Source organism: Periophthalmus magnuspinnatus, chromosome 22 (assembly GCF_009829125.3).
Source record: "Periophthalmus magnuspinnatus isolate fPerMag1 chromosome 22, fPerMag1.2.pri, whole genome shotgun sequence".
Lineage (NCBI taxonomy): Eukaryota > Metazoa > Chordata > Actinopteri > Gobiiformes > Gobiidae > Periophthalmus > Periophthalmus magnuspinnatus.
In genome coordinates, this window is record NC_047147.1 from 14,527,934 (window position 1) to 14,547,508 (window position 19,575).

Below are 19,575 nucleotides of genomic sequence, written 5' to 3' on the forward strand. Positions count from 1 at the left end.
ATATATGGGAGCATTTTACATTTGACGAAAATAGTCACAGTTTTATTATCTGTATTTATGTAATAAACAGTAGTAAAGTAAAATTGCTAACAAATTCCTGTCTTTTTGTAGACTGTAATACTGAAGAAACATGTCAATAAAAACTCAGTTGTGTACATGGAGCCATCGAAGGAGAGTAAATTCCAAAATGTGAAGAATGACTGTGGCCTGCTCCACTTCTCTCCTGACCTGAGCTCCTCTTGTGCGGATAAGATGACCATCCCCAGAGCCAAGCTGAGCATGGTCAACGACTGGACACGCTAGAGTCCAACCACACCCAGCCTTACCCCTGTTCTCACGGGACATTAGATTTATGCACTGTGAGACAGACACGTCTTGTCCATATCGTGTGGCTTTCAACCTAAACTCTGGCAGTTGGGTTGTGTGAAGAGGAAGATGGACAATCTATGGCCACTCAAAAACCTGCCTCACTACAGATGACAGCAACCAGAAAAACAGAATATGACTGTCATCATGTGAAATGTGTGAAACTGAGAAAACAAAATCAAAGCTTTAGGACTTGTGACATGTGTATAACCATGCTGCTTAAGTGTGCAGCAGTGGACAGAACTGATTTTATGGGCAGTAAGGCCAAAGGAACTGATAATCCTATTGGATTTACCTGCTTTAGAATGTGTGCTTTCCATCATAGTTTTTGTATATTTCTACAGTATTTGTACTTGTGCTGTTCTTGGCCTTCTTTTATTATTCTGGGTGCCTCAGAGGGGCCAAGGAGAAAATGGCAGTCTAAACATTTCCCCTTACCAACTTTAGGAGTGACATGTATTCTATATATAGTATAACATTTTCAATAAGTCATTCCGTGTACGAAGCCGGACGCCGTACAATTTGTTCTTAAGGGTCACAGTGCATCTTGCATTTAAAAGCTTCATGATGTGATAATTGTAAAAAAAAAATCCTACTGAGGAACATTCACAACTGTGCCATTATCATAGACTGTATATGACTATGATTACCTATCACTACTTGTATTTAAGGTGGAGCTACCAGTCAGTGAATGTTTGCCATGTTATGCCTTCATTTGATTGCCTTAAAATGTTTTAAGTTACTGTCCAACACATTTTAGAAACCATACTTTGTTTAAAATCCTTGCAGTTTTTATACAATATAGTTGTGAAAATGTACATGAAAATAAGGTAGTTTGTTGGTAAATGTGATGGTAGACATTACAGTGTGTTAGTGGAATAGCACTTTTCTTGTAGGTGTTTTGTTAGAAAGCCCACTGGCGGATTCTTGTAGGGATAAAGGTCCTAATCAGGGATTTGAGAGCATATGAAGCACATGGACATGTTAAACCACTCCAGTGAACAGCGGATCTGACCAGTCTGCTCCATAAAGGAAAGGACTGAGGGCTTTGGATTCCAAATGTCAATTGTTTGCCAGTTTCTCTCCTTTTTCTCTGAAAACTTGGTGGGCAACCAGTTCTTATTGAAGTGTAGTTGATTTGTCTCTTTTTGAATGATGATATTTTGCTTTAAATGGAGGCGACAGTAAAAGCTTCTCCGTGTAAAAAGTAGTTTAAAGTAGTAGACAACAGAGTACCTTATTTATTTTTTCACATAGCTTTATTTATTAATACTAAACTATAGTTTTTTTCCTTTGAAAATGCCCTTTGGTAGCCAAAGCTGTTGTACATTTTAGACCATTTTCCTTTTCTATCTGCTTTATTCTATCCAACCTTATTTATTTGTGTTGCTCGGTAAACCATGTAAATATGTTGCCTTGATGAACTGTATGTTTACACTCATTTTGACCAATAAATGTGTGAACCAAAGGACCACAATGGTGAGACTTTGAACAGCAAACTCTTACTATATGATGTCACTGTAGTGGTATCTGCAAGTGATTTCTACTAGTCACAAACACATCTGGATTGGGCCTTATGCTCTAAGTAAGAATTTGTCCTCTCCAAATTCAAGTCAGGTCTCCAATGTACAAGAGGTTTTTCTCCTCTTCTGGAAAGGCAGATGTGTGCTGGGGTAAAGAAGGCATTGTCTGAGGTTTGAATGAGCCACTCATTTATGCCAGTTAAAAAAAAACAGACTTGTGCACAGCAACATTGGCAAACTGACAATTTCCCAATGCTCACTCAAAACGTTCAAGGTGAGGAAGGATCTGCGGAAGGATCCATAAACACTCAGGAAGCTTCCTAGGCCTTCAGACTAACAATGGTCCATGTCTGCGTCTTTGCAACTAACATTATTTTTAGGAACTTTTGAGGATGTTTTTGAGCATCTGTCACTTAACTTAATGTAGTATTGTGATTGAAACATACACTGCCTGGCAAAAAAAAGGTTGCCACCTGGATTTAACTAAGCACATAGATACTCCTATTGTTGGTCAGATTTAGGTTCAGCAACGGTCTGTGCTCAAAGAATGAGGTCAGCTGACAACCTGAATATACTGAATGACCAAGTTATTCCATCAATGGATTTTTTTCTTCCCTGATGGCACGGGCATATTCCAAGATGACATTCATCGGGCTCAAACTGTGAAAGAGTGGTTCAGGGAGCATGAGACATCATTTTCACACATGGATTGGCCACCACAGAGTCCAGACCTTAACCCCATAGAGAATTTTTGGGATGTGCTGGAGAAGGCTTCGTGCAGCGGTCAGACTCTACCATCATCAATGCAAGATCTTGGTGAAAAATTATTGCAACACTGGCTGGAGCTTATTGAAACAATGCCAAAGCGAATGCAATCAAAGCTAAAGGCAGTCCAACAAAATATTTGTTTGTGACCTTATTTTTTTGGTGGCAACTTTTTTTTGGCCAGGCAGTGTAATTGCTAGAATAGAGGCTTTAGTAGCCCATTATGTAAAGCTCACATTCTCTTAGAAACACTGAAGTTCACAGCAAAAAAAGATGTACTGTCTTCTGTCCATCCTCATTATTACAAATATAAAACATCTTGCATAAATACACAAGCCCTTGTCTTGATTTTGCAATTCCTTTGAGGCAAGTCCTTCACTTCAATTCGTACTGCAGACTAATAAAAAAGTTACGTGTGCAGTTACCATACTCTATGACACTGAGAAATGTGTCCAAACTTGTGGTTTCAGACTTCTTGCTTGAAATGTGTGTCTTCCAGTCTCTTCCAGTCTCAGAAGCGCTGACTACAGGTTATTCTCCCAACCAGTGGAGCTCCCCCAGCTCTAAAGAAGGATCTTGTAATAGTCATCTTTGTAGCTATATAGGACCACCACAGCCACCCTGCGAGAGCAAAAGAGCAAAATGTTCCAACATAAAAAACAGAAAATATCTCTGCACTAGTTAAACATAAGCTTAGAAAATACATTGCAGATGAGTAGTTTTATTAGAATCAAGACTATATAGAACCATGCTGTGCCCTTAATTCATGACCCAATCAGCAAAGACTTTCTTCCCAAATGGCAAATCAGGCACACATCAGAGACAGCAAATGAAAACCAAGTGCTCTCATGAGAAAGCTTAAATGAGTGGCTTTGATTTGCTCTTACCATCTAATTTATGGATCCTACTTTACCTCATACATGTATTCTTTTGCAGACAGGTTACTAAGGACAACAATGCCCAAACACAGACACTTTACTAACACCCCGATTTAAAACACAATTTGAATGCTACTGGTCAATCAGTCAGCACTCCAAGCAACACCCCATAAGACCAAACACAGAAAATCGTTCCGGGTTTCACCTCAGGAAAAGGGGATCAGAGGCGGATTTGGCGTGGAGCAAGCCTGTAGTTATCAGTCTAACAGCTCTCTTTGATGGGCTGAATGTCACTGCTACACCTGGTCTGCTACACAAGAGGCTTGAAGAATGGCAACCACTCTTATAAGGAAGTGTGGAATTTTATGCAAAGCTGGGGGGGCAGTGGGGGTCCAGGATCTGGACCCCCCCAATTCAGAAGTTTGCTTGGAAAATGTCTGTGCAGCATTAGTGTCCTGCCATATGATCACATTCGACCACTCTGTGATTTATTCCAGATCAAATGTATTCACGTTTATGCGCATTTGTATAACTAAATAAAATTTAGGAATGTCTAGTGTAAATAAAACATGAGCTAAGTATTGGATTGGATTAAATAGTTACTGAGCCTGAATCATTCTTAATAAACTAACTGCTATCTAAAAAGTTAGTACCAAACTAACTAACAAACCCCTATGCTCGAGGGACAAAAATGACTACACACCTGAATTGATACAACCATGGAATACATTTTAAATTGATTGTTACTCCGGGCCTAAAAACTAGTGATTTAAAAAAAAAAAAAAAAAAAAAAACTTCCAGTAACACAAAAGGACTTACTTCTTCATAATCTTGAGTTGGTGGATCTCTTCACAGATGGACTTCAGGTAGCGCTGTTTGGGGAGTCTAGACAGGAGAGTCTTCACGCTGCTGTTGAACTGTTCATCACTGTCAAACTGTAATGAAACAAAAATAACAGCCTTTCAGAAAATGCATCACCCCTTTAAGTATGAAAGTCAAACATGTACAAACCACTAGCAGTGAGCTCAATCTCTTTGTCAGAAATCATAACAAAATACAGTTGTCATTGTCATACCGTTAACTATGGCCGCCCCGCTCTATAGCTAAGGCGTTTGCAGCCAATGAATAGGGGTTTTATGTCCAGCCGTGGAGTATATTTGTGCATGTCAAAGGGAGCAGAGCTGTGAAGCCACAAAGCGCAAGTAGGTTTATAGATTTTCTTGTTCCTTGTGTGACTTGGAGCAATTTGCTATATTCAAAACAGACCTTTCCTGCACGCCTGGTTTTACACACTGTGTATTGTCATGGTTTTTATACTCCACGAGTGTTTTCTGACATATGTGCGGCCGGTGTAGGTGGCCTTTTCAGTTACTGAGTGAAGGACATTGCCTATATAATCCCAGTGTGGAGGGCATTTTCACCTCTCCTTATGTTTCTTACCACAATATAATTTAAGTCTTTTAACAGAGGGAACCAACACTTTTTTATGAGTGATTTTCTCAGGAGCATGGAATGTGATATAAACACCTTCTCAGAGCTCTTTTGTTCACTATAATGTTCCTGCAAACGTGAGAGCCTCGTGAAATGAGTGGGCTGTGGAAAAAGTCCAGGGTGTTCCCTCACTCTGCTCCTCGTCAGCCAGGACTGTAAGGAAGCAAGCGGGATCCCCTCTTCCTGTCTCGAGGCCTGACCTCACTGGCAGTTCTTTCCACTTCCCACTGTAGCGCCCACTATTCATTCAAATATAGCCTGCATTATTGACTCAACAACATGCTTAATCAAGGCAGTCCCAACAGACCTCCAGAGAAAGGAAGTAGATCAGAGTTTCCTTTTGCAGGTCCACCTGGAAGATAACACAAGCAAAACATTGGTGATCATTGTCTCAGGCAAGCAGTGAAAACAATACATTGAGTTGAAAAGTTAAACATTCATACACAATAACATAGAGGAGCATGCAGTTGCAGATTATGTTTGTATTTGAGATATTCTTATTTTAAACTGAAAGGTTAAACTGGAACTACTCTGACTGCCAATAAAAACTGTGCAATAAAAACATCAGACCCTGTTTGTGCTCTCTCAAATGCCCATGTAAGTGTTCAAAATGAATTGCAACTCTAATCACAGTGGTAAGGCTTGTCAGAAAAAAACCACAAATGAGCACCTTGAGCACCCAAAATGAATTGCTAGCCAAGATATGGCTAACAGGTTCAACTATGAGGCTGCTCCTGTGATGTTTGCTGTTTTAGCTCTCAGAAGCCGTTTCTTCCTCCTGTGATTTCACACATGAGCTCAAAAGATAAGGCGACCATGCAGAGAAAAAAGGGTGCAGAGTTTGAGAGGGATAAAGAGGTAAACAAACAAATGACTTACTGCCAGAACCTCAATGTCATTGCTCTTGTTCTGTAAATTGCTCCCGAGATTCTGTAATCGGGTTTGGATCTGAGGGGAGATAAGAGTGAAAAACATGATCGAGGAGAATAACTGTTCCCATGACCGGACATAAAGCAGGAAGGATAATTATCATCTAAATGGAATCATAAGCACTCTGATTATTTTAGAGGGAGTTTAAAGCTTGTGTGCAGTACAATAATTACCCTCAAATTCCAACAGTCATACACACTCATACAGACTTAAGTTACTCTATAACTGGCTGGTTATTCACATCCCACTCATTGTCCCCTTGGGCAAGACACCTCTTTAGCATAAAAAAGTTATGTTGCATAAAAGGATCAAAAAGGAATGGAAAATACACTGACCTGGGTCTCATAACGTCGTCTAGCACTTGCCGAAACCTTCTCTGGGCTGATGACATTCACATTCATATTCACAGTAGTGCTACTGCCATGTTGCTCTGATAAACCTGAAATAAATTTAGAAAATAAAGTATTTTAATGTGCAATATCCACAATAAACTTATCTATCTCGCAATTATTCAATTACTGGTGTTTTTATTGCTCAGAAATACCTTGAAAAAGACGCATTATTGTTTGCCTCTCCACAAATCTGACCTGTAACTTCGCTTAGTGGTGCAACCAAGTCTCCATTGAAAGTTTAATGTCATACTGTGGCACATTCCATCTACCAGAAGAGTTACATAGTGCACCTGAAATGCACTACTTTTTCATTATATGGAAAGCCCCTTTGGTCTGTTGGTCGTCGCAAAAACGTGACATGTTTGCAGTAATAGCTGTGTTTATTTTCTTACAAAAACATTTAAACTCTTGTATGTATTAACCCAACTTTCATAACACTCTCTCTTATAATGGCACATAATTTGACCACATTAAGCACTTAGCAAGAAACTCTTATGTCTGATGGTGAAGTGAGGCCTCATGGGTAAAATACTCAGCATGAGGATTAAATAGGAGTGAGATGTAAAGAGCAGCTTACGCAGCCCTGTACCTGTAGTGTTGAGCAGTGATCCTTTGGGATTGGGGAGAGACATGCCTTCAGAGATTTCCCTGCAGAGGCATAAGCACAACTGTTAGAAGATAAACCCTTTTAAGGCCCCACAAGTCCCTGCAGCTCCACTATGTCTCTACCTGATGTTTCGCTCTTCAAAGAATTTGGTCCGACATTTCTGAACAATGTGGTCCACCAAGTCATTCTCTGGAATTCTTTTCTCAGACTGTCTGTCCTTCTCAAATGATTTCACCTGCAAAGACAAAATTCATTTTACAGGCGTTGCTGTATATATCGTTACCATTATTTACAATGTCAGAAGTGGAACACATATGTTTTAGTAAAGACGACAATTTATGCACAGTACAGGTTTCATATACTACAGATGGAGGCGGATTACCTTTACATAGCTGCCTTCCTTGTCAGAGACCATGGCCATGCAGGTGATACCAGCCAGTCGGCATTGTTCCATTAAGGTTTCCTGAGACTAAAAAACAAAAATAACACTCAAAAACTCAAAAATGAATACATACCATTTATAACTTTAAAAAGATTTCTGTCAAACAATCAAACAATATGCCTAAACTCCCACTGACAGAACAAGTCACGTCCGATACTAGGTGAAGGCTGATGAGCATCTCAAATCCACTCATGACCACTAGTGAGAGAAGTAATTGCCATATTTGGTCTATAAAATCCCAAGGTTGAACTAAGATGAAGACAGCATGTGAGAGGTGTTAAAAACAAGTTCAGTGAAGAGAACCAATAGGTTTAAATGGGATCTCTCCACCTCAAATCCCATCAGATTGGTCTCGAAAGCATATGACACAGTACCAACAAAGTGTCAATAAACAACACAGCTTGTTCCTTTAGCTTATCCTTTTACATCACAAAATTACAACAAAGAAGGGCTCATTATTGAGGTAGGGCAACGCACAATGAAACTGGGACCAAAATAGAAAAGATTGGTTTGCAACATCTCACTTGGGCAGATTAAAATGAAAAACAAACTTAGGGACCACAGATTCATTGCTTGCATAACAAGGACTTTTTGGTAACAAATTCAACACCTTCTTTGTCTCTTAGAAGTAACAAAGGGTTCTTTTCATGAGTTCCTTCTACTGTGAAACACTATGCATAGTGTGCATTTGCTTCAAAACTAAAACTTATCCTCCTAAATGGGAAGGAATCAGGTGTTGCCTCCTTTAAGAGTAGAGGCCCAACAATCCACTAAGATTTGTTCCTCCACCAGTCTGGAAACAGCTCCAGGAGTGACCTGTGGTCCCCTGAAAGAGCCTCTGCATCCTAAGTGTAAGCTATATTTAGACTAGACTAGACTAGACCTTCACCCACAGACGTTTCTAAAAGATTTGTCTCATTTGATTTGCCTTACTCGATGTATCAAAAACAGCTCTTAAAATTAAAAGTCAAATGATGAAGAATACAATACAACATCACAAAGACAAAAATACAAAAACCATGAGAACCAGAAGTAGGGGCAATAAGTTGACAACTACCACCAAATCATTACAAAAGGTAAATGTTGTATTCATTGAGCCACACAACTCACCTGTGAGACATCATAGGTGAGGTCTGAAGACACTCCCATGCTCCACAGTTTTTGGACAACACTGATGGCTTTGGACAAAGACGAATGACCAACTGGAACCACCAAAGCATCACATGAGCTTATTGGGGGCTGTCACAGAAAACAAAAACGACAGAATTACAAAACAGAATAATACATAGTCAGCCTGCGTATCTAACATGTAAATGAAGTGGCTCTAAATATAACTGTATGGTGTCAAGAGGCCCAGTGATCATAGTCATTAGGATCTAAAAGCTATGGCACCTGGATGCTTGAATAAGGCATCATTAAATATGAAATGTCTGCCTGCTGCTGCTCTATTACAATAATTACTGTAAAATATCACATCCTGGGAGTGTGTGTGTGCTTACTGGCTCCTCCATGCTTGCCATAGCAGCACACACTTTGTCCAGAGCTACACTGGCCCCCACTGCAGAGGTGACTGGTGCTGTGGATGCCGGACTTTGAAACTCCACAATCTATGAGCACAAAACAGAAAGTATAATGATACCATGGAGACGGCATAGCTAACAGTGCTTTATAAAGTGAGAGAACACAGAGGATTTATAGTAGGTTTGGGATGAAAAACATGTGGTTCACACGCATTCTTAAGACTGCAGTTTATTTATTGGTTTTAATATGGGGAATGTGGATGACTAATACTTTACAGTAAAACATACCAAATGATCATAGCGGCCTCCAGCAGCCACTATATCTGGAACTGTTCTTTTCCGCTTTCTAATGAAGGCAACAAACTGGAAAATGATCCCGGAGTGATGTTGAACTTTGTACACCAATCCCAAGTTGATCACAACCTATAAAACAAATATGTTAACATCCGCCAAGTAAAATTCTGCACATAGTCTAAAATATGGCCCACCCAAAATTACCGGTAATTTGACCCCCAGTCGATTCAGCAGCACAGTGAGCTCCTCCAGGTCCTTGAGACCCTGCTTGGCCAGCTGTGTGACAGCGGTCTTCTGTTTGGTGAGCAGTGCTAAGAGTGGGGCCAGGTCCTGGAGGCTGCCCTTCTGCTCTATGAACTTGTATAATGTTTGCAGCTGAAAGTAACATAGGAATATTAGCACATGTCACTTAACGTATTATTGAGGATTTCAGATTCAGATATCCTCTAGACACTCACACTGTTGGTTGACAGAGAGAAGTTGCAGAATTTAGCCTCTACCTCCCGTTTGGTCAGCTTCTCAGACTGCAGAAAAAGCCGTGTTAATACAAACATTAACAATAGGTACACAGTGTAGTCGTACGTGGAGCTTATGTGCCCCGCACTTGCCATAGCATCACACAGTATATTGGAGGCCTGGCTCAGTTTGTCCTCTGGGATTCCACTGTGGAGCAGGATGGCTTTCAATAGGCTTGTGTGGTTCAGGTAGATGTTGTAGTTTCTTTCCTGTGGTCGCAAAACACATCTTAAGTCACCTTTAACCCTTTGCAGATAAAGTCAACAGCAAGAATCAGAACAATGTTTATTGCTAGTGAACGTTTTGGCAAACTGTTACTTTTCAGAACACATTGTGGACAATGCAAAGTATCATTCTCCCACTGCCCTCTTGAGCCTTATGATTTGTCTTGTTTTTCACTTAAAACCAAATTGTTTGACAAGGTTATGGAGCCAGAGGCCAAGCTCCTGTTTAACTAGGTTCAGGAGACAGACAAAAACTGTACTGGGAGCATGTTTGTAGCTCTCAGGATCTGACTGTGCTGCAGGGGAAGGAAATGAACAAAGCTGTGAATAACAGATTTACAGAGTAAATATCAAGTGCGCTGGAACTCTGTGAGGGAGTGAGGACAGTTGTAGCGATGGAATGTGACGGGAATTATAAAGGAAGAAAAACAAGTTGACCGGATATGTCCGTAACAGCACAATAATTCATCTTGTCTAAAAAAATTCTTTGCCTTGACATCAGTGTGGAAGCTGGGGACTCTGCACCGTAATTAAAGACCTTCATGTCTACATTCACCAAGATTGCTCTGAAATGAATAGTTATAGCTAAGACAAATGAATAAAGCCATTCCACAGTAGGAACTTTGAAAGTAGGCTACCTGAAGAGCAGGAAACTCTTGAATAATTTCGTAAATGGTGTAGATGGTCTCTGCATCAGGGAGCACACTGTTTGTGACTGTTGTGATTATGTCAAAAGCACACTCCACAAGCTCCCTGGGGTGGGCACGGTCCAACTTTCTGGGGCGAAACACTTTTTCAATGCTGTACCTATGGAGGAATACAAACAATAATTGGGTGTAAGGTCCAACAGTACAACACTACAGTGAAGAAATATTCATTTTAATGTACCTCTTCAGTTGAGTGACATTATTGCGTGCCACAAATCGTGCAAAAGCCATCTAAAATAAGAGAGACATGGGTCAGCCTATACAAAGCCCCTGAAGACTGAATTAGTCTGCAATCAATCAAAAAGTGGAAACAAGCATTTAGACCTGAGGCTTTCCTGCAGCAGCCTCATCTGAGGGCAGCTGCTGATTGCTCTCTAACGCTGCGAGTCGAAGTGCTAATGCGACTACCAGCGTAATTAGATCGTGCTCAAACAGGGCCGTGCTCACCTTTGTGTTTTATTTGTAAGCATGTGTCAGACTCACCCGTAGGTCAAAGGGCAGCGTAACTAGCATTCCACTATGGTCCATGAAGCAAGCCAGCTCACCACCTTCGTACAGCTTCCTGTTTCGAGGTAGGAGCATGGGAGTCTGAAGACGAACTGCCCCTGTAAATATTCAAAGGAGTATCTATAGGGTACTGTTAACCTATTACAAATAGTACATGAGGAGATACAATGTAATCTTAGACAAATGCAAACAGCTGGACATGATCATGTGTAGAGTTCACAGAAATAGAAGCAGCACCTGCAGGGCCTGTGTGCTGCCCAACAGTACACTTATTGTTGAAATGCCCCTCACTGGAGCACATGTGGGGATGTGTCTCTAAATGAGGCTTACAGTGGGTCATAAGTCAAGGTGTGCATAGTTATACACAGCAGAGGACTGACCGTGCTTCTTGAAGATCCGGGTGATGGTTTCATACACATACTGCTGCAATTTAACACCAGTGAAGCTGAAGCTACCCTGAAGGGAGTACAAACAAACGCACTGTTAAAAATCAGAAGGTATCGATTAAGCTATTAACAGTCTATTACTACACGAGTGAGGCTGCAACAAGAGAACAGGGGAGCAATGAACCAATGTGTTTGAGCAGAGTGACATCTAGAGGTGAGAAAAGCAACTCTCCACTCTGGGCTAAAACACAACATACAAGCTGCTATTTAAATTTAAAAAGCTCCAAGCATCATACAGAGGAGGGTTACATCTGCACAAGAAATTGTAGCAGGGTTGCCAGATTTTCAGAGAGCAACAAGCAATAAAGCCATTGAAAATAGCCCAAAACAAGCAACCAGAATCCCACAAAAATAAGTCCTCCAAAAAGCAACTAATTAAATGCTGCTGAATTATAGCGCAGATTTTAATTACATTACAGGTGTATTTCAGTAATTAATGGTCTAATTAATGGGTTTTAATGTGAAAACATTGGTTGAAAAATAATCAAACATGCTGACACATGTAGATTATTTTCTTCTTGGGGCCTCTTAAACTCAGAGAATGGTCTGTTGTGGTTAACTTGTTGTCATGTCTATGTGCACTTTTGTCTCATCTGTGTGTTTCTTTAAATGTTCTGTTTTTGGCCTGCCTTAGGACAACGGAGGTAAACTAGCTATTGTGCTAATTCCGGCATGTTTACATTGATGCTGTTTGTTGACATGTTGATTAATATGCACTGTCCTAATTAAAATAAATTAATTTTAAAAAAAAGCTAAAACTGCTAAAAATCACCTTTTTTATGACATGGAAGTATCTCTCGGGAGCAAGGCCAAAAAACAAAACAAAACCTCAACTGTTCCAAAAAAAGAAGCCCAATGTCGCTATAAAAAGCAGACTTGGCAACTCTGTATTGTAGATATTTGATTAAATGATAAAATACTGGAAAAGCATAGCATTTACCTTATGCAGATCTATATCATAGGTGTAATCCATGACGGGGGTGGTGTTCTGAGCAAACAGCTGACCCACCATGGTGCGGTAGGCTTTTCCACTGACATTGGCCATAGTGTGCTGCAGCACCTCATGCAGCTCAGACTCTTCCATCTGGGGAGGGGGCAGCAGTTCACTTTTTAGCAACTCTTGGGCAGTGGGGCGGAGAGCAGGGTCATGGTTTAGCAGCCACTCTATCACTTTTCTCTGTTTTTAGAGCAAAGAAGTATATGTATTATGGTTGAGAATGGATGGATTTTTTTTATTGTTTTGTTTTGTTTACCTGTGTTCCTTGATTATTCGGATTGAAATCATCTGGAAATGTGATGGGCTCCTGTCACAAAAAAATAATAAAGTTAGATTCACAGATAAAAAAAAAAGAAGTATTAAACAGAATCCCACAGCTATAGACGTGCATACCACACGCAGCTGGCTCAGGACAGTGATGCGTTCAGCTCCAGTGGTCATTGGGCGGTAGGACATCTCAAACAGGATGATACCCAGGCTAAACAGATCAACTTTCTAGACATAAAAAATGGAACCCTTAGTTAACAAGACCGCACTGACTAAAGACCTACTTACTGAATGTAAACAAGATAAGCTACGTACACATGCATACTTGATGCTTGGGACTACATTATTATAGAGACAACAAGTCTTCAACAGGTTATTAATCACTTGAACAGTAAAAGATTATCAATTTAAAAAGAATGACATTTCAAATCCTAAGATGTATATGTAAAATGGGTTACTTGGTTGTAGGTGGCTTTGGTGTTTCCTTGCACCTCTGGGCTCACATATAGGGCAGTACCAACCATGCCAGTCATGTTACCTATGCCCAACCAATCATAACAGTTAGTCAAAAGAGCTGGACTGACAATGAAACAAAAATTGTAATCATACCAGTTGGGTCAGGTTTGGGTATTGTTGCTGCACCGCTCTCATCCCCTTTGAAACTCGCAGCTGCCTGAAACAGCGTTAACATGTTAGCACTGCTTACTTCATATACTTCACACGACTTCAAATGGGTAACACAAAAACTCCACCATTTACAGCCTTAATACAGCAGGAAGAAAGACTCGGTGAACAAATTGTTTATTAAGAATGATCCACACTTAATAACTACTTAAATAAGGGGTAGGTAGTTAGAGTTTGGTATTAAGTAGTTATTAAGCCTGAATCATTCTATTAACTGTTGGTTCATTATGAATTAAGCACTTCTAAATGATTTGTAGAGGCTAATTAAGGTGTAGTAATTATAAAGTGTTACAGGTAAATGTTTAGCAATGCTTCACTAGCATACCACATTAGCTGGATGATCAGTAGCCAGTCCAAAGTCCCCGATTTTCACATGGTCCTGAGAGTCAAGGAAAATGTTGACAGGCTTCAAGTCTCTGTGGATCATACCCTGATGGAGGCAGAGGTTGATGAAAGACCATATTGAAATGGTTGCACAGACATAATAATCAATAGAACAGACAATACCACATACATACCTGCTCATGAATATATGCCAAACCATCCAGTATTTCCCTGAACAACCTCCAGAGCCGAATTTGGTCCAAATAAAGTTCATGATCTATTGTGTCTCTTAGGGTGCTCTTCTCACAGTATTCCATCTACATGGAACAAAGAAAAAGTACGTAATATTGTATAGATGACTTTGAGAGTGCAACAGAATAGTAAAAGCCAACGTTATATCTGTCAACTGGACAAAACGGTGTAGGAGAGAAGACGTTTCGCTGCTCATCCAAGCCAGCAGTTTACAGTTTCGGTATAGTAAGCTCTTCCCTTCAGATAGATATAAGGCAGAGTCCAACAGCAATCTGACCAGAACTGAGGAAGCATCTTGGAAGAGTAGCTAAACGTCTTCAATCCTACAACGTTTTGTCCAGTTGACAGATTTAATGTCGACTTTTACTATGGATCAGACCTGGACGACTGAGGTATTACACAGACGGTACAACAGAATGTAATGCAGAAGCATACCTGTATGTATAAATAATGTGCTATGAGGAGAGAACGCTCTGACTCTGTGCTCTCCATTGTGTCAACCACAGGCTTCTTGCTTTGTTCCATCTGGCAAATGTTGATTTTACTCTATTAGTGTTTCATTCTTAATGAAAATCTAAAATAATAGAAAGCGAAATCCTCAAACCTGAGACATCTCATCCATGCTATCGTCACCATTGTCAAAGATGATGTCACTCCTTGAGCTACTGTCTGATGGCCTAAAAAAACAAACAAAAATAGATAATACATGACAGTTTTAACAGTATAAAATGAAAAAGTTTGTTTTTAATGCTTACAAAAAGGAGGCACCAAACACATCTTCATCATCATCATCATCATCTTCATCACTAGATTGATGGCCACTGCACTTTGCACTTGAAGATTTCTCAATAGAAGTAGACCACTCAACGGAACTGGACAGGGCAGGAGGTGGTGCCATGTCCTCTACATTGTCCAATAGTCCAAGCTCATTCTTAGTTGAGGGCTTCTTTTCCTGAAGATTCTTTTCAGGCGTTTGTGGCTCAGAACTGTCACTGTTGCTCAGTGCACCCACAGATGGTTTCTCGTGTTTCTCTATCCATGCGTTATAGTAACGGACAATGTTTTCATGATTTAGGCGAGACAGTAGGGTCACCTCGCCCTTAATCCTTCTGAACTGCTTGCATGCTGGGTTCACCTGGATACGCTTCACAGCATAGTAGCAGCCATCCAGTTTGTTTTGAACCTAAAAAGGCAAGACACTGTGAGAAACTGAAAAAGAATAGAAACATAAAAGTTGTTCTTAATTACCTTTATAACAGCACCAAAGGCCCCTTTTCCAAGTAACTGGAGTTCCTCAAACTCATTAAAGTAGCGTGAAAACTGCCTCTGCACACCTGAGCTAAAAGGAGCATTCAGAATATGGCTCTGTGGAATAACAGTGGATGCAAAGTCCACAAGATCTGTAAACAAATGAGCAGTAAAGATGGTTTAGTTGGGTAGATTTTATAGTACAGTACAATCAATTGTATATTATTATAGATTACCTTCAGGGCTTGCATCCTGACAGTGTGGAGACAATTTGGGAGATGGAGGCTTTAGAAAAGAGTGTTCTAAGAGCTGCTGAGGTGTCCACCTTTCACCATCATTCAGACACAAGCACCTACATAAATACACAAAGAGATAAAAAATACATACCCTGCTAGACAATATACATTATACATACAGTACAGCATCTGAACTGGTTAACTGGTTAAGAGCTTCTGTCTTGGCCTCAACTTACTTTTGAAGGAAGTCTTGAAAGTCAGCGGGCAGGCTGGTGGGTACAGTCACAGGATACTCTGTCACTTCTTTTCCCTGACTCAAACTGAGCAGCATTAGACCCAGGTTCCATACATCCCCTTTTTTGCCCGTCTTGGTGGGCATGGCAGTGGCCTCTGAGAAACGTACATGCGATTGCTCAAAAATGTCTTCTTTGCAGATGTCTGCAAATCTCTTAGACAAGCTATAATCAGTCAGCCGCACATTTCCCTCAGAGTCTACAATCACACTGGACGCCCCCAGCTGCTTATGGACAACGGAGTTACAGTGGAGGTAATCCAGAGCAGACAGCAACTGGCTGGTGTAGAGACAGAGTTTGTCTAAAGACACAGGCATTTGGGTCTTTAAATGTTGGTTTAAACTGGTCCCAGATACATGTTCCACAAGAAGGTTAATAATAATACAGTCCTCCTTTTCAGTGGAGCTCAGAGCCATATAATGTACGAGGTTTGGATGCTCCAGCCGCAGGAGGGAGTTCAACTCATTTTCTGCTCCATGGATCTACACAGAAAAAATGAAAATTATTTATATAATTTTATGAATACCTATTCTCTTGTAGTGAGTGTGCCTTGAACACGTGCCTGCTTTTTACAATTTTCAATCTTTCCTTTCTCCTGACTAGTGAAGAACTTGCCCATTTTCTTACTCCACCTTAGAGACCACTCATAGATGACCACAAAGTCACCAGAGTTCACTTCAAACCCATAATGAACACTGCGGCCAAGCCTCTCACTCACACCTAAGAAACAAAACAAAAATATAAGATCATTTCAAATGCAAAATTTGTAGATTTATCCAAAACTCACCCAAATTTTTGCCTTTATGAACAGCAAGTTCTCCAAATGTGGTGCTGCTAAAATTTAGGAGTTCTTGCGCTCTATGGTTATCTTCACCAACTGTATCGCGCCTATAAAACATAATATAATTTATTAATAATAAGAAGAAGAATAAGAAGAAGATTATTATTATTATTATTATATAATTTAATAATATAATATTAAAGATCTTCATAGATATAATTCATTATCAGTTGTTGTGTAACACTGTCCAATGTCAACATTATATTGAAATGAAAATCTGTTATGATTGTACATTGTGTCATCTGTGTCTGTATTGTTGTAGATTTTGTTTAATGTGATTAACTTGGAATAGTTTGTCACAGTGATTAAAAAAAAACCCACAGTGCTGTTACCTGTGTCGTGAATTTGAGGTAGTCCGACAGCGATTAGCGATGCCTTTTTTGATTTCTGACAGATCGTATGGAGATGTAACAGGGCTTGGAGGACTCCTACCCAGAACACTTTTGGCAGCATTTGTCTGCTCAATGGACTCTAACCGCTCCTTAATAATGGCACAGGACAACAAAGTCAAACTTTGAAGCTTATGTATGAAATATTATGACATGATGATAATGACTTCACCAGTTTGGCCATTTCTTTTCTTCTCTTTTCCTCTCGTTTCTGATCCTCCCTCTTTTGAATCACAGCCATAATTTCTTTTTCCTAAAATATATTTTACATGAACATGTCACTAGTTTAATGTAAAATTTTGTTCATGTCAAATTCCTGACCATTTCCTCCTCTTGTCTCCGCTGTAGGTCCATCTTCTGCTGCTCTTCCAGAGCTTTTTTCTCCTGCTGTCTGCGTTGGTTTTTCAGCATCTCCTCATGGAAAGAGCGTGATGGCGGTTTGTTGTGTTCACTCAGAAAGCCCTGGATGTGGTCTGCCAGTTCATAAATCATCACCTTACAGAGAGGAAACATATACAACAATATCATTGGATAAATATATATCAGCAACTAAGAAATTATATTATTAATATATATAGTACAATCAGTTTGCCCGCATGTCATACCTCGCCACATCGGGCAGTGGCCAAGTTGGTGATTTCACGCTGAAGATTTTGGAGGATTTCATTTGAGAGACCTTTGGCATTTTTAAGCTCCAGCTCTGGAGGCCTGTGAAGACATACAATGACAACAATAAGTGTTGTTGTTATGTTAACAAATTCATTTACAGTATGTATTACTGGCTTACTAAAGTATATTCTGCACAGCAGCCATAAAATCATTTTGTTTGACAAGGAGATCAGAACAAATTATTTAGCAAGTGTCTAAAGGCTCAAATGCAACTTTAGGTCCTATAAGGTTAAAGAGGGGTATGTTGCTTTTCATGTTCAATTATCACAAAACTCCCATAGAAGTCACAGAGGAAGGTGCAGAGTGGGCGTATGCTGCTTACAAATCTGGGTATGTTGCTGGGCATTTGACCAGCAGGTCCACTGTCACGTAGCACTCCTGTTTGTGATTTAACCCATTGGGACGTAGGCAAAGGTGTACCTCTGGAGGCCTTTTAACCTGGACAGAGACCCACCACATATGTAAAAAGCCACATCATCAACAACTAGAGCTAGCTGTGGAGACTTGTCTGTCTGAGGCTACCTTCCACGGGTCCTTATTTCGGAGATCCTGAAAGTCATCTCCAAATATAGACGCGAGAGCCTCTAGCTCATTCTCCTGCTGCACAGTGTAGTCGTCTGTCCCATCTGTGTGAGTGTGCTGACCGCTCATTCTTGAATCGCTACATGGCAGTGTTGCTGTGCTCTCTCACGCACGACACGAGCAGAAGAAAAACCAGGAAGAGCCGAAGCTTTAGCTCAGCGAACTTATGCACTGCACTGCTGAACGCACCGCGCTCGTATGTTGTAAAAACAAAAAAACTCAGTAGGGCTGTATCAGATAACCATCATAACTTCATCATAATTTTACCATGCCCACAACTTCGAAGGCAGCAACAACCACCAATCTACAGCCACCGTCGCGTGGCTGTCGCAACAAGCGCAGGGTCGCATGTGAAACGTCATCACGTTTGTTGACGGTAACGCTAGAGGGCAGCAAACACGTTTTATTAAAGGCACAATGAGAAGCACTGCACGGTATGAGCCTAATTATACATAACATTAATAATTACATTCTGCAAATTGTTATGTTAATTGAATAAAGTAAGTTGATTTGTTTTAGAGACTGTAGTGATATATATGTGCGTTTAACCTCTGGCCTGGGAATTGTGCTACACAAACTGGGAATATTTGAATCATATATAGACTTCACTTAGCTGTTCACTGTACCTAAGGTATGTTAACAAGGGGAAAGAAAGAAAGAACAAAACTGAATAGAATAGAATCGATATTTATTTGTCTGTTCCACGATAAAAACACAGTCTTATCCGTTACAACTTGCCTCCATTACATTGCTAAAGGTATCAGGTTATATATTCACATATGTTTTTGATAAATTCTGTTTAGAAAGAAATTGTTAGGATTGTAATGATAATGATTTTTTTCCCCTCTCTCAAACCAGTGCTGATTCTAGTAATTCTTTACCATATGCATAGGCAATGAGATGCTTTCTCTGCATCCAGCTCTTTATCTAAATATCCAGGGGCATCTATTAATAGAGTGGTATGTTATCTGGTGAGGCCAGAACAGAAGAATGCAATCATACCTTAGTAAAGTAATGCCACTCAAACAGCGATTATATAACAAGATTATTTCATCAAATATTTTATATTAAAACTACAATATGTATCACTCAAGTAATTGTTTGAATTTTTATCCCCATTTATCTACTTCTTTGTATTTACATAGATGTGAGTATTACCTCATAAATGTCTGGGGTTTATGGAGA

The 19,575-nt window shown here is 40.0% G+C and overlaps 2 protein-coding genes across 2 annotated transcripts in view; one reads left to right on the forward strand and one right to left on the reverse strand.

Annotated features, from left to right (window-relative positions):
• Positions 1 to 1,837, forward strand: part of crim1 (cysteine rich transmembrane BMP regulator 1 (chordin-like)) — a 35,623-nt gene extending 33,786 nt beyond the window's left edge. Inside the window, exon 15 of the mRNA XM_033988057.2 lies at positions 112 to 1,837. Within this exon, the coding sequence (XP_033843948.1) occupies positions 112 to 303 (192 nt within the window). The 3' untranslated portion in view covers positions 304 to 1,837. The remainder of the gene's footprint in view (positions 1 to 111) is intronic.
• Positions 1,813 to 18,730, reverse strand: eif2ak4 (eukaryotic translation initiation factor 2 alpha kinase 4). Its single transcript, XM_033987998.2, has 39 exons — positions 18,331 to 18,730; positions 18,131 to 18,246; positions 17,745 to 17,847; positions 17,461 to 17,634; positions 17,312 to 17,392; positions 17,083 to 17,231; positions 16,697 to 16,797; positions 16,472 to 16,629; positions 15,853 to 16,391; positions 15,617 to 15,732; positions 15,381 to 15,532; positions 14,888 to 15,315; positions 14,737 to 14,809; positions 14,568 to 14,657; positions 14,075 to 14,197; positions 13,882 to 13,986; positions 13,482 to 13,545; positions 13,331 to 13,410; positions 12,999 to 13,100; positions 12,862 to 12,912; positions 12,549 to 12,785; positions 11,543 to 11,618; positions 11,139 to 11,260; positions 10,837 to 10,886; positions 10,587 to 10,755; positions 9,817 to 9,933; positions 9,667 to 9,732; positions 9,413 to 9,583; positions 9,203 to 9,337; positions 8,894 to 9,001; positions 8,505 to 8,633; positions 7,335 to 7,421; positions 7,075 to 7,187; positions 6,935 to 6,993; positions 6,289 to 6,392; positions 5,903 to 5,971; positions 5,331 to 5,375; positions 4,352 to 4,467; positions 1,813 to 3,275 (listed from the first exon to the last, which is right to left on the reverse strand). The coding sequence occupies exons 1-39, from the start codon at positions 18,457 to 18,459 to the stop codon at positions 3,218 to 3,220; spliced, it is 4,965 nt and encodes a 1,654-aa protein (XP_033843889.1). The 5' UTR covers positions 18,460 to 18,730; the 3' UTR covers positions 1,813 to 3,217.
• Between the last annotated feature and the right edge of the window lie 845 nt (positions 18,731 to 19,575).